This window comes from Crocodylus porosus, unplaced genomic scaffold (genome assembly GCF_001723895.1).
Source record: "Crocodylus porosus isolate Cpor-Errol unplaced genomic scaffold, CroPor_comp1, whole genome shotgun sequence".
In the NCBI taxonomy this organism is placed as follows: domain Eukaryota; kingdom Metazoa; phylum Chordata; order Crocodylia; family Crocodylidae; genus Crocodylus; species Crocodylus porosus.
Genome location: NW_017728906.1, coordinates 174,479,761 through 174,495,140, shown reverse-complemented (window position 1 = coordinate 174,495,140; position 15,380 = coordinate 174,479,761). Strand labels below are relative to the sequence as shown.

Here is a 15,380-nt window from a genome sequence, read left to right as displayed (position 1 = left end):
GAGGTAAGACTGACGGGCCTATAGTTGCCCGGGTCCTCTCTCTCCCCTTTTTTGAAGGTGGGGACCACGTTAGCTATCTTCCAGTCATCTGGCACCTGGCCTGAGCACCACAAGCCCTCGTAAAGCCGTGCCAAGGGCCCTGCAATAACCCCAGCTAGCTCCCTCAACACTCTGGGGAGGACAGCATCTGGACCCGCTGACTTGAATACGTCCAGCCCCTCTAGAAGCTCTGTAACCGGTCCTCCCCAACCTGAGGTCTGGAGGCGTTCCCCTTGAGTCTGTCTGGCATCACAGCAGGGAAGTCCCGGTCCCTGCCCAAGAAAACAGAGGTGAAGAATTGGTTAAAGAGTTCCGCTTTCTCCTCTCGCGCAACCACCAGATTGCCCAGTGTACTTTGCAGGGGCCCCACATTTCCAGGTGCCTTCTTCATCTTCCCTATATGTCTGAAAAAGGACTTTTTATTATCTTTGATCTTGGACGCTAGTCCTAGCTCTATGTCTGCCTTATTATAAATGGATCTGTGTCAAAATGGCAGGAGGTTTTGAGTGGAGTCCCATGGGGGTCTGTCCTGAGGTCAGTGCTGTTCAACCTGTTTAATAATAATTTGGATGTTAGCATAGAAAGCTTCTTCAGCAAGTTTGTAGTTGACATGAAACTGAGAAGGATTGCAAACATGTTGGAGGATGGGATTGTAATTCAGAAGGATCTTGACAGGTTGGAAAGCTGGCCTGAAGCTAACAGGATGATGTTCAGTACTGACAAATGCAAGGTGATATACCTTGGGAAGAACAATCAAAAATACAAAATTGGTGACCCCTGGCTATATGGCAGCTCTATGGAAAAGAACCTGGGACCCTTTGTAGTCCTGTTATCTAGATTACAGGTAAGACTACTGATGAAAGAGGCAGACACAGGTCTATAGCCCAACCTTTTATTTGCTTGCACCTTAAAACATGAAAACAAACATTTATCCCAAAGTCTGTCTGGCTACATGCAACAGCACAACATAGATTTCTCATGTATACTGGCTGGGGAGACTCAGGGTAGAAGGAGGGTGGCCCACAGATTAGCAGCAGGTCTTGAATTTACTGAATTTTCCAAATTTCCCTCCAGCCTATGTCCAGTATTTATAAATGGCTGGTTTTAATATTCTAATAAATGATCTCTGATTGGTTTTATTTACATTTCTCTGTTTTAGAGGTGTCATATATTGGATTGGCACCAGTTAAAAGGAAAATTAACATTATCAGCTGTCGGTTTTTTGTGGGGCAGATGTAGTCTATAATGTGCCTTCTGGACAGGTGTCTGGATGTTGTGTGCATGCATGCAGCCATAGCATGTACATGGCCAGGAATGCAGCTGGGTGTCATGGAGAGCAGTGCTCTGTAGGTAAGTCTGTTGAGGGGAAGGGATGTTTGGGGAAAGATTGAGGCCCTCACAGTGAGGGAGGGACTGGGGCAGGGGTTGAGGGTGCTGCCCAGCCAGGGCAGTGAATGGGACCTGGGGCAGGGGGTAGGACGGAGCCACAGGCAGCTTGTTTAGGGGGTGCAGGGCAAGATGGAGGGGGGGTGGCTCCCCACCTCTATGTGCACCTCCAGGGGAAGCATGGGGTGCATGTGTCCCCCCAGATTTGTGCATGAGGCAAGGGTGGGTGCAGGTTGCCTGCTGCAAACTCTGGGTTTTCCGCTTTGCTGCCTTTGCTCTGGGAGATGCACGCTGGCTGTGTACCCCTTGCCCATCTGGCAACAGTAGCAGCAGCAAGTTGTGCCTTCCACTGCTGGGCTGGCAAGGGACGTGCAGCCACTGCACAGCTCCCAGGGCAAAGACAGCAAGGCGAGAGCCCCAGGCCCACAGTGGGCAGCCCACATCTGCCCTTATTGCACTCAGCTCTGGTTAGAAGCATCCCAATGCTTATGATGGCAGCACTTAAAATGGTGATGGCAGCACTTGAACGAAAGCTCATTTGACGACCTTTAGTTCAAGCATCCCCACCACCATTTTTAAGCTCTGGAACACTGATTCCCCTGGACAAGCCATCTGCGGCTCTTTCCTGCTCCCTGCCCCAGCCATAGAGTCCCATCTACTGCCCTGGCTGGGCAGCATCCCCAGCCCCTACCCTACTCCCTCCTTCACTGTAAATCCTGTAAATTCCTGTAAATCGGTTATCAGATCGGTATCGGCCAGTATGCCTAGTGAATAATCGGCTGTTGGTATCAGCCCAGAAAATCTTTATCGGTGCACCCCTACTTTGTTTCACTGAAACTTTTAGAACTGAACTGAACCAAATCTTTTGTGGACTTGGAAGGTGTCAGTTAGTTGGGATTTAAATCTCTGGGTTTCTTATTTCTTTGCCTTCCCCATTGTGGAATCCTGTTCTTAGTTCTTCTTTCCCTTTATGGTCTTCTCTGACAAGGATGTTTTGTGTTTTACACATTATCTAAGCATTTTAACAAAAATATATCTATTGTAGCAAAATAACATATAATACATTTGGTTACAGCAATCATTACTACTACTATTTTAAGGTAAAGCTATGATATAGTGTATATGTACTACTTAATGTATTCTATTCCCTTACCTTCTTTCAGGCCTTATGCTTTGTTTAATTATGTTTGATGGTTTTCTTTACTTCCTGACCAAGTTAGTTGTCACATCTATAAAGGTTCACACTGAAGTCACTAAGAAATAGGCTTTGGGCATCCAACACTTACAGCTTAGCTTAGGCCCTTTGAAAATGGCTATGGCTGGCAACAGACCATGATCTCAGTACGAGTCTACAGTGTGATGCAACTGCACAAAAGGCAGTGCAGTTTTGGAAAGCATCAATAGAAATATTAGGTGCAAGGCATGGGAAGTGGTTGTGTCTAGGACTGGTTAGGCCTCATCTAAAGTACTGGGTTCCACATTTGAAAAAAAAAGACCTGGAGAAGTTATAGAGGATACAGAGATGGGCAAGAAGAATAACCAAGGGTTTGGAAAGCAAGTCATATGAGGAAAAGATGACTGAAGGAAATAGGCATGTTCAGTTTGTGGAAAAGGTGCTTAATAGGGGATGTGATAGCAGTCTTCAAATACTTGAAGGGCTGCCATACAGAAGAGGGAGAATGCCTCTTCTGTCTTGCCGCAGAGTGCAGGATACAAACCAATGACTTGAAGTTGCAGTAAAGTAGGTTTAGATTGGATACAAGGAAAAATGTCTTCACTGTTAGAACACTGAGGCAGCAATGTAAACTGCGTAGGGAAGTTGTGGATTCTCAGTTGCTGGAGGTGTTCATGAACGGTTGGACAACTACTGGTCAGGGATGATCTAGGTTATGTTGCCTCAGCTACTAAACCAGACTCCGCACTCTGACTGCGCTCCATAACCAGGCTTCCTGTGTCCTGTCCCACTTAGTTGTCCCTTCTCAATGCTAGTCATCTATCTAGTTTAGTAACCACACACAAGGGACATGTATAACCATTTTTCCTTGTCTGGGTTTCCCCTAAATATGGGTCACTTTCAAATCTCTCCTTATTCTGAGGAGAATCAGTCTTACCAGTCAGTCTTACCTTGGTCCTTGGGAAGACCTTTGAGAAAGTTATCAAGGAGCTCTTCTGCAAGGGCCCAGCTGGAGAGGTAATGCTCAGGTGCAACCACCATGGGTTCATTGAGGGCAGGTTCTGCCTGACTAACCTGGTTTCTTTTTATGATCAGGCCACAAAGTCCCTGGATGAGGGTGTTGGGGTGGATGTCATCTTCCTGGACTTTAAGAAGGCCTTTGACACGGTTTCCCACCACATTCTCTTAAAAAAACTAGGTGACTGCGGCATTGATGCCTACACAGTCAGATGGGTGGCAAATTGGCTAGATGGTCTCACCCAGAGGGTGGTGGGGGATGGATCATTTTCGACCTGGATGGATGTGGGTAGTGGAGTCCCCCAAGGCTCGGTCCTGGGGCCTGCACTGTTCAACATCTTTATCAGCGATCTGGCTGTTGGTGTGGAATGCACGCTGTCCAAATTTGCTGATGACACCAAGTTGTGGGGCAAGGTGGGCCCACTGGAGGGGAGGGACAGAATCCAGCTAGATCTAGACGGGTTACAGAGGTGGGCAGATGAGAACAGGATGGAATTCAACGCAGACAAGTACAGGATACTGCAGCTAGGGAGAAGGAACCAGAAACACACCTGTAGGCTGGGGAACACCCTTCTTGTCAACAGGGTGGCAGAAAAAATCTTAGAGTCATTGCTGATTCCAGGATGAACATGAACCACCAATGTGAGGAAGCAGTCAGTAAGGCTAACCTCACCTCGGTGTGCATCTACAGATGCATCACAAGCAGGTCCAGGGAGGTGATCCTTCCCCTCTATGTAGCATTGGTCAGGCCACAGTTGGAGTACTGTGTCCAAGTCTGGGTGCCGCACTTCAAGAGGGATGTGGCTAGCATTGAGAGGGTCCAGAGGAGGGCCACTCTCATGCTCAAGGGGTGGTGGGGCAGGCCCTACAAAGAGAAGCTAAAGGGCCTGAACCTATTCAGCCTCCACAAGAGGAGGCTGAGAGGGGATCTGGTGGCCGTTTATGAACTCACCAATGGGGACCAGCGGGAATTGAGGGAGGCTCTGTTTCCCCGGTACCACCCAGGGTTATTAGGAATAACGGCCAGAAATCATTAGAAAAGGTTCAGGCTGGACATCAGGAGACATTACTTTACAGTCAGGGCTGCCAAGCTCTGGAATGGGCTCCCAAGTGAGGTGGTACTTTCTCCTACTTCAGGGTCTTCAAGAGGAGTCTGGACAGATATTTGGCTGGGGTGATATGGCCCTGGCACTCGTTCCTGCCTTGGGCAGGGTGTTGGACCTGATGATCTGTTTAGGTCCCTTCCAACCCTAAGCACTATGATACTAGGAGTCAAATGCATAGAACACAAATCCCCGAATACCAAGATTTCCTACAGATCCTGGCTTTGAGGTAGAAAACAGGGGGGGGCTCAGACCATTTCCTGCAGGGACTGAGCCCCCCAATCCTAGTTCACGCAGGGGAGCAGGGCTTCAGATGCACCTTTGAGAGCCAGTACCTCCTTCTCAATGTTTAGATTCACCCCATATAGAGTCCTCCATATAGAGTCCTTAATTTTCCATAGCATGTCACGTTCAACTTCTTTTCCATGTAAAGTTAATGGGTGCCACATATTACATGGAGGAAATGTTGAGTGACTGAGGCTTGCTAATTGTTTTTATTTGGTGTGGGGGTGCTACTGGCTTAGTTATATTCTCAGCAAGATACTTTTTGTGATCCTGTCCTGAAATCAGAACCAGGTGACATTACAATGAAATAAAGTATAACAATGTGTGCTAGGTAGATGGCCGGAATATGATAATAAACTGAAACACCAGGAACACGTAAAAAAGGAAAAAGAAACTCTTTGTTTTGCAAGTTGGAAGTGATTACCTTTTATGATGCATATTCCATTCTGTGAGCTTATTGATTGAGTTCTTAAGTCAAGCAGTTAAGTTATTTTATAATTATAATACTGTCTTTCTTTGCATTTATAGATGCAAGGTATACATCTGTTTTTAAGCTGAACCATGAGTCTTGTACTACATGATCTGCTTGTTTGCTGCCATCAACTTGAAAAAGATAAAGTTACAGAGCGAAGGGTAATTCATTTCAGTATGAGTGTCAGACTGTTTATGTAAAGCAATGGAATGAATACATAATACCTTTTTTTCTGATGCATTTTCAGAAAGAAATTGAAAAGTTCAAACGACTTATCCGTGATTCTGAAACAATTCAGCAGCTGGATCGGAATTCTGATTCTAAACAAGGAAAACAACTTAACTGGGATGCTGTTTTTAGGTACTTTTGTGTCCGTAGTGCCTTCATTTGTTCTCTTTCCAAATTGTGATTTGCTCCATACAGAGCAGTACTATATTGTTACATAGTGTAGCAGGTCAACACCACCACTTTTGTACATCTGAAAATTAGAATCAGGAACTTATTTGTCTGCTTATTAAAAAAAAAAAGGAAAAGATGAACTGTAAATTGTCTTTAAAAGTATATCAATATATTTCACAAAAAGGAAGTTAACTGCTTTGGTGCATTATTGATCAATTTTAGTGGATGCTAAGGGATGTCTATGTTTTAAAACTACCAGAGTAGGGGCAGTGTGGGCTGGTGGGTGGTGGCAATCCAGCCCCAGCCTGCCTCCTCCCCCGTCCCCGCCGCCCATCATTCTTGACCAACAATTGGCTAGTTTTATCATAATCAAGAATCTGCATAGCTTATGTGATTTTTTTGTATTTGAAAAGATTTCTGCAGACATACATCCAGAAAGAAATGGAGAACCTCAGGCTGGCAAAACCAAATGTGTCCGTCTCAACACAAAGTTCCAGACAGAAAAAGATGCAAGAGATGGGAAGTTTAGTCAAATACTTCATCAGATGTGCCAATAAAAGTTAGTAACATTATATCTAAGTACAAGTCTTGATGTTTTAACGTTTTACTCTCAGGATTGAATTCTTGATCTAAACCAGATGACGTACAGTTTTAATGTATACAGTGACCATGCTTGTGAATTATTATAGTTCTTGAATATCTTAGTAAACATTTTCAGATGCCCGAAGAATTTGCTGATCAAAATTGTCATTTAAAATAGCAGTCTTATGTCCTCTGGTTTTGGGATTTAGCATAGTGTTTATGTTGCTACTAATTTGTTTGCATCTTTGAGGTGCCTAGTAGGGCTGTGCAAAGCTTTGGTAGCCAATTTGATTTGGAGGAGATTCAGCCCGATTCGGTGGCCAAATGTCCAAAACCAAATCAAATCAAGAGACCAGTTAAAAGCTCTAAATTGAATCAGAAGCCTCTGAATTGATCTGGAAAAATTCCATGCTGCTTTGGATATTTGGCCATAGACTAAATAGGCAGCAGCCCTCATCATGCTGGACTCAGCTGCTTCCAGTTGGTGGTGGGAGGAGGGGCCAGGGCTGGGATAAGCTGCCAAGCCGGGGCATGGGACTTGGGGGGGGCGGGGGCAGCATGCGGCAGTGCTGGAAGCAGAGGCTATGCCCTGCTGCCGCTTGCCCAGGTGGGGCAGGAGCGCATTGCAGGTGCAGTTCACTCTGGGCAGAAGAGGGCATAGCCCCTACTCTCAGCACTGCAAGTGGCATCAGCGCCACACCCTGGCTGAGCAAGCAGTGCCCGCACCCCGGCTGGGCAAGCGGCGCCCGTGCCCCAGCTGGACACAGGTCTTGGGTCATGGGGCGTGGGATGTCTGTAACACTGTCACTGCTTGCCCTGCCGGGGTGGGGGAGCAAGTGCTGCCTCTGTTTGCCCAGCTGGGGGGGGAGGGTGCCAGATGCTGGCACAGCAGTGGTGGGAGTGGGGGCTATTCCCTGCTGCCACATGCCCCCTTGCAAATGGAGTGAAGGGAGGAGGACAGAAGGGAAGTGGCAGCAGGGCATAGTGCCTCCCTGCCCCCCTCCCCAAGTCCCATGCCCCCTCTGTCCTGGCTGGTCAGAATGTCCCAGCCCCAATCCCTCCCTCCTCCATGCCCCTTTTCTCCACCCACCACAACAGATTTACCAGCTGGAGGCAGCTGTGTCCAGCATGGTGAGGACTGCTGCTTATTTAGTCTATGGCTGATTCTCCAAAGTGGCACTGAATCTTCAGATCCAATTTGGCCAAATCAAATCAGGACAGTGATTTGAATCTCTGAATTGAATTGCAGTTCCTCTGAACTGGCCAGATCTGAAGAGAACACTTGCCACTTTACACAGGCCCAGTGCCCAGAACTAATCACATTATTTTAGGTACAGTCACATCAGAACCTTGTGAAAGGTGACTCTATCACTTTCCTTCAAAATAATCCTATTTGCATTTTTGTGATTGAGTTCATTACCACCCCTATGGGTCTTTCAGCTTTACTTCTCTCCAGATTTCTTCCTACCATTACATGTTTCAGTTTCTTTTCCTCTGTGTATTAATATGCATCTTTTCCAGTTAAATATCTCTCTAATTTCATTCTAATGTTTCTAACTACTTGGAATTCTTTTGTATTACTTTTCTGTTTTTAATATTCACAATGTCTCACATTTAGTGTCCTCTGTAAATGTAGCCAACATGTGTCTTATCCTCTTTCTTTCAGATCATCATCTAATACGTTATTAGAAAGATGTTCTTTAAACACAACGAAATTAAGTCAGTTTGAAATTGTAACTTAATATGTCAGGTAAAAATGGTGTATTAGGCCTGGGTTATTTTGGCTGTTTTCAAAAACACTGCAAGTCACAAGTTGCAATGATAAGACTTAAAATATGTATGGTTGCCAGAAGAGCACAGTTGAGAGAGAGGATATTGCTTCTCCTAAATAAATATGGAATTGTTCAAAGTTCGTTAATCAGTTTGTTAACTCCAAACTTCACTTCGTTATACAGTCTTCAGTTTAAAAAAAGCTCATTTGTACCTCTGGTATTTTCTGTATAGGAGCACCCCGATTGAAATGTCAAGAGCTTCTAAATTATATCATCAAAATTATGAAAGATGCATCAAGCTGTGCTGTTTATGGAACTGACTGTAGTAGCATGCTACTAAAGGATGTTCTTTCAGAGAGAAAATATTGGTGTGAAATGTCACCATTACAGTGGTCTGGTTAGTATATATTACTCCTAAGTCTGTATACAATATATATTTCCTACCATAAAAATGCATGCTTGGTGGTGGTTTATTTGTAGTGCTTCTGGTACTGTACAGACACAGCATGTCAGATGGCCCCTAACCCAAATAGACAACATAGACAAAAGGCGTGTGATATTCCTGTAGCAAATGTGTCAGGTAGCTGTGCTTTTTTAGTCTGACTTGGGGCAGTGCAGGCTGGGGAGCCCCCATGATTCCGCTTGCAGATGTGTGCCTTGGGAATCCCTTACAGGGATCCCAAATTGGCACATGGTAGCATAATACGTGTACAACTGGAGTTCCCTTCAGAGTTTTCTGGGTGCATATATGCAAGCTTGGGGCACCTGGGGCCATTGTCTCTCACAACTGGGTCCCTGAAGCCCAGGGAGCAGCAGGGGCTCAGCCCTAAAGGACAGTGCTTGCAGTGATGTCTGGAAATGCCAGTGAAGTGGATCAGTTATGCTAGGGCATCCAACTCCAAAAACAACTCCTGTTAATAGTCTTAATGTACATTTGTATCTGGGATATTACTGAGAAATATTACTTGTATTTTGGAAGGTCCCAAGCAGTATTGGAGCCCCACTCTTATGCTCTGTACAAATGTTTTAACAAGGCAGGACCTGAAGAATTTATAGTTTGATGCAAAAAACTGAGGAAGCATTGGGAAATGGGGTGCGACCTACAAACTGTATTCAGGGTTCAAGTATGCACATGGTTTCTTAGTTACTTTTTTGTGGCATGGTTTTGCCTCTAGGACAGGTAACATGAAATACAGAAAAGAGGGACACCATCTAAATAAGTAAAATATGTATGCACAACACTTGAATTTCGATTTAATACATGACTGCCCCCCCCCAGTCATTAGTCAGATTCATTAAAAGCATCACATCCTGAGGAAGGATGAGATGATGAGGAAGTTTTCCTCACAGAACTGTTTAGGGCTGGATTGCATGCATAAATATGAAAAGAAATTGTAGAACAAATTGCACTAACTCCAAATAAAGTGCCTTGGGATTGGAGATTTCATGCTCATGAAAATAGCATGAAGAAAATACTGTGGTAGAGATTTCATCCCAATGCTCTCGTCTTGTATCTATTAATATAACCATACAAATATATCTAATTTTTAGCCCTACTGAAAAATGAACTTGCAATTTTTACATGAACATTAGCAGAAAAATTCAGTATTACTGAATAGCTCAGTATTGTTTTCTAGGTAGACTTGATAACACTATCTATTATTAAGGTTCTTTTTCACTTCCCATTATAAGTCATTTTGTATTAAGTTTAACTTAGGCAAACTTAAACCACCCAGTCTGCAGTTTTTCATGGTAAGTGCTTGTATCAGGTTTCTGTGGTTTTCTTTTTTTCTTTTTTAAGCCTTTTTGGGGAACATGACGGAAACAGGTTGTTTGGCTTTTATTAAAAATACCTGGAAACCATTCTCTGAACTGGTTTGGTGCCTCTGTGTTTTGAATCAGGACTTGGGTATACCATATTTACTCAATTATAAGATGATTCCCCCCCCCACCCCCTTCCAATTCAACATGGGGAAAATCAAGCCTTGTTCTATGATCGCATACAACTTACCTAAAACCAGAAATTGCACATAGCCAGCCAGGAGTGGGTGCCTCAGCTCCCCTCAGCATGCAGGGCTTCTGGCTGGCCAGTGCAGGATCACTTCAACCTGCCAGCGTGTGCCTAGATGCTTTGGCACCTCTGACTGACTGGAAACCCCACACACAGCTCAAAATGCTATTCTAGTGCTTTTCTTAATATCAATCTACACCTCTATCAGAACATATGAACTTTCTCTATTATTTGCAGGTGATGATGATGCTATACCTCTCAAAAGTTAAGGGAGCCTTTCCAGTCACAGTTCAGGAGCAGAAAACTGGCACTGCACCGTGTGAACATATTCCAAAAAAAATTACTCCAAGAAGCAGCTGACTTGTGTCCCCCTTCCTTGTCAGCTGATCCTCATCTTGCTTTTTTTTCATGAGCAGCTGCAAACTGGTCATCTACATGGTCATCTAAGTCTCAAAAATACAGCTTACACACAGATTGGCACTCTATTTCTGAGAGCCATTCATACGGCTTACACACAGATTGGCGTATGCATATGGCTGTGTGTGCAGGAAAAGAGTGTCATCCTGTGCATAAATGGCATTTTTGGGACTTAAATGGGCATGTAGGCAAGCGGTTGACAACTCTTTTTTTACAGCGGTTTGGAATGATCCAGCTGACTCTAAGCTGGGCCAGTGCTAGGGCACCAGGTGTTCAGCGTCTCCTCATGATGTGGCTGGCAAAGCTCCTGTCGCAGCATAGGTATTGCTCCTTGCCTGGCTGTGGTGTGGGCTAAGCCTCCAGAGTGCCTGGCTGTGACAGGTGAAATTTTCCACTGTCTAGCCATGGTATATGCCAGGGATGGGCAAAATGAGGCCCGCAGGACAGTTGGAGTCCGCCAGGCCATTCTCTCCAGCCCTTGGAGGCCCCTAAAAACTTAGAAAATTAATATTTATCTGCCTTTGGCTTCCTGTCATGCAGCCCTCGATGTCTTGGCAAAACTCAGTAAGCAGCCTTCCGCCTGAAATAATTGCTCACCCTTGATATAGGCAAAGCCTCCTGCTGTCAGAATATCACCAAAGCCTTCCAGTTCCATGGGTTGGATCCAATGGCTCTTTGGGCCCAATTTAACCTGTGGGCTGTAGGTTGCCGACCCCTAATGTAGATGACCAAATCTGGTCATCCAGAAGTCCAGAAAGAGAATAGAATGCTATCCTTAGCATTCACTGCTCTGTTAACAAAGGCAAGACTAATTTATACAATCTCAGAGCTGGAAAAAAAGAAATTAACTTTTATGAATAATAACCCTAATGTTGGTGTTGCAACCAAATGAATATTTTCATGATCCTGCCAAAATCTTTTACTGCAAATGAATAATGGTGCCTTTTCTATAATTAGCTGGTTAAAATTACATATTCAGATAGGTTTAAGGCATAGCTTTGCATACATTAAGGAAATGATGTATGATTTTGCTTGATTTTTTTTCATGTAAGTTTGATTTTGGATTATGCTTACAGAACTACTGACCCTGTACTGCAGATTGTATCTCAAACCTTCCAAGGAGATTAACAGAGTCTTGGTGGCTAGAATAATTCACACGTTAACCAGAGGATACTGCTTCCAAACTGATGGACTAAATATCAATATGTTTTCCTTCTTTTCCAAAGCAATGCAGTGTGCAAGGTAACATTCAACATCTTACCCTGTGCCTCAGTATTAAATTTTCTAAGGTAGTTTGTCCTAATTGCAGTAGGACTGAATTCTGATTCTACTCTTAGACACTTTCTGTCTGCTCAGAATTTATGAAGAATAAATCTTTTCTATACTAATTCTTGTGTTCTGAAAACTATTTGAATTACCTATATGCATTAGAATATAAAGTAAGCCTTTTTTATATACTACCCTTACTCAAAAAACTATTTGAGTGTTTACTTTTGATTGCAGAGACTTTTTAGAATGGCAGAATTACTGGTTATTATTTTAATGCTTCCTGTTAATGATAGTTGGCTTTTTGCTGTAGGCAAAGTGTTTGATTTATGTTACAGGGAGGAGAAGAACTCTGCTGGTTTGGATCACATTCTTGCGGCAGTTAATATCTTCTGCAGTGTGTTTGCTGTGAACTGTCGTATACAAGTTTGTAAGCTAGGTGAAGAAATTCTTCCTAAGGTGCTTTATGTATGGACTCAGCATAGACCCAAAGATTCCCTGAAGGAGCTAATAATTGAGTTACTTAATCTGCAAGTTCAAATTCATCATCCAAAGGGAGCAAAAATCCAGGAAAAAGGTAAATAATAAATGATTTTCCTGATTTTGCTTTTCTAATTTTAACACAATTCTGTGTGATTGTTTAAATTGTCCAAGCATAAAAGCGGTCACTTTCACTAGTAGACCTGGAGAATATTCATAGCATAACTATTGCCTCTCAGTAGTTATCTGCAGTGGTTGAATTTGAGTATGAGATTTTTTTATGGTTATTAATTGTAGTACAGTGGGATAGATACTGTACAAGAAGGCAGTATCTCTGGCCCAAATGGGAGAAAAACCCTTAAAGCTTGGCAGAATGCATACAGCGTACAAGAATGGGTAGTGTGTAGATTAGCCATTATATTTCCATCCTGTTTGATAGATATTAAGGCTAAAACTAGCCATTATGAACATCTAGTCGTAAGCTCCACGCCAAAGAAACTTGCCATATACAGGAGGAAATACCACTGTCCTGTTTCTATTTGATATTTTCCTCTTTATAAATTCAAACATCCTGTTTACCCACTTCATGACATCCTTACACTAGGAACTCACTTGCTGATCTACTGTACAGCGATCTATGCTTCCTCTTCAGTGTAACTGTTCCCCAGGTTACAGTTCCACCTCTAATATATGTGATCTGTGTTCTTTGCATTGTTCAGTCTATAGTTAAATACAGCACTGATTTTTGTCCAGTATTATCTGTTTGCCTATGAGCTTGGAGTGCCATGCTGTATCTTGAAGCTGTCACACTGTAGCAAAAGGGCATATAGCACTAAAATATTTCTCCATACATAGGTGCATATGAATCAGCAAAATGGCAGAGTATCTTACACAACTTGTATGATCTGCTGATGAATGAGATAAGTCTCATTGGCAGTAGAGGAAAATATTCTTCAGGATCACGTAACATTGCTGTAAAGGAAAACTTAATTGAATTAATGGCTGATATTTGTCATCAGGTAAACTGTAATTTTTCCATATATTTTCCCAATATAAGTTTAATTTAAGTATGATGCTACACATGTTCCATTTTTCTATTAATAGGGCTTTATATCTTTTTTCAAGATTGCTTAATGATATTTTAGTTTGGTTAGTGACTTACCTAGCAACATTCCTTTTGACATCAACAGAACAGAGCCCACCTGTTCATGTTATAGAAAACTCTCTACTGAAAATTTGCATTAAATTGCTCCAAAGTACTCCCTATTGGCAAGTGCAGTGCTGAGTTGGAGGTAGACAAAAATGTTGTAGAGGGGAAAACCTAAATAGTTCTCTGCTTAAAATTTTCTAAATTTGAAAATTTTACATGATTATGCATTGTATATGTAAAGAAGAAAATCCTATTATTTTTCCTACATTTTTATAGCATTGGGGAATTCAGAAGAGATCAAAATTGTTAGTTATTGGAAAAACCCATGCGTGTTTAGTACTATTTTTTGTGTAGTTAATGTACATGTTTTCTATGACTGCTTTTACAATTTAGGAATATGAATAAATGGGTTAAGGTTCTTTGGAAAATTTCAGTCTTGTTTGTTTAATTGGAATGGCTGTATGAATAATAATTAGTACTGTATTTAGTAATATAATAATAATTAGCTCTTGTATTTCTAAACCTTTTTCCGTGGTAAGGACCCTGTTTGTTTCTTGCTTTTAAGCTGCCAGAAGCAGTGAAGATACTTGCCCTCTAAAGAGGAGGATGTAATTCTTGTGTGATTGGATTTCGGTGGCTGATTGTACAAGTAGATTGACAGGCTCTGGAGAGACCTATATTATGGTACCCTCTATGAGTGTACCATAAAGCCACTCATGGTCTCTAAAGTTTATGAAGAAAATTAGGGAGGAGATGGAAAAGTTTTTCATAGGTCTTTAAGGAGAATGAAACTTGATTAGTCTCACTTGGCTTTTAGTAGAGGGTGACCATTTGTTTGCCTGTATTAACTCGTACTTTTTAATACCTCTTTTGCAAAGGTTTTTACTGAAGACACCAAAGTCCTGGAGATAAGCCAGTCATATGCCATTACACAGAGAGAGGCTGGTGATAGAACTGCACCAAGCAAACGCAGGAGGATTGAATTGGGATGGGAAGTAATTCGAGGCAATCTGCAGAGATCACAGAATGATTTTGATGTCATACCTTGGTAAAGACACCTACATTCTTTTACTCTGGAATGGAAATCAGTATAATTAGCTTATTGATAGTGTTATTATGTAAGCTATGGGGCATGAATTTCTAAATTTTACACTGAATTTTCCTACTGAATACCTTGTGCTGAGAAGGAGAGGTGTTCTGATGTCAGAATGATTAGCATAGGTTAGATTACTAAATAGTGCACACGGGGATATTGTCATGGAATCGGAGCAGAGTTTCCATAGCACTTAAAAAATCATGACTCATGCATGTCCTTTTCCTTGCTTTATATGTTTAAGTCCAGTACTGAAATAATAGTGAGAAGTAATAACTTTCGCAAACTTTTACTTCTGTGGCTAGCATGTCAGTATGTAAATAACATGTATTATTAAAATAAGAATACAACTACTCACTTTCCTGTGCAGGGTAGTGGAATGAGTTGTGTTAAGCATTAATGACCCATGGTGAGATTCTCATCCCAGCCCTTGTTTCTCCATAGCAGGACTGGAGCAGTGTATAGCAGACCTGAAAGCCCATAATAAATAGGAAGGATTTCTTGATTTAGCCCCTGTAGAAAACAGCCGTATGTCTGCCATGTGTGAAAGGTTCCTTTACAAGCTGTTGATATAGGAATGTACTGGGCAGGGCATTATGCTGTGGGAATTATGAATAGTTCTACAGCTAACAGAGACCTGGTGGGACTCCATCCATGACTGGACCACGGGTATAGAGGGCTATACCCTGTACAGGAGGGATCGTGTTGACAAAAGGGGCGGGGGTGTAGCTCTC

The 15,380-nt window shown here is 42.6% G+C and overlaps 1 protein-coding gene across 2 annotated transcripts in view; it reads left to right on the top strand.

Moving 5' to 3' along the window:
• Positions 1 to 15,380, top strand: part of ATM (ATM serine/threonine kinase) — a 100,935-nt gene that overhangs the window by 3,185 nt on the left and 82,370 nt on the right. For both annotated transcript variants that reach the window (XM_019530229.1, XM_019530230.1), the window contains exons 2-9: positions 5,533 to 5,637; positions 5,724 to 5,836; positions 6,289 to 6,434; positions 8,462 to 8,626; positions 11,734 to 11,899; positions 12,262 to 12,500; positions 13,259 to 13,422; positions 14,432 to 14,601. In XM_019530229.1, coding sequence (XP_019385774.1) covers positions 5,566 to 5,637; positions 5,724 to 5,836; positions 6,289 to 6,434; positions 8,462 to 8,626; positions 11,734 to 11,899; positions 12,262 to 12,500; positions 13,259 to 13,422; positions 14,432 to 14,601 — 1,235 coding nt within the window. In that variant the 5' untranslated portion in view covers positions 5,533 to 5,565. The remainder of the gene's footprint in view (positions 1 to 5,532; positions 5,638 to 5,723; positions 5,837 to 6,288; positions 6,435 to 8,461; positions 8,627 to 11,733; positions 11,900 to 12,261; positions 12,501 to 13,258; positions 13,423 to 14,431; positions 14,602 to 15,380) is intronic.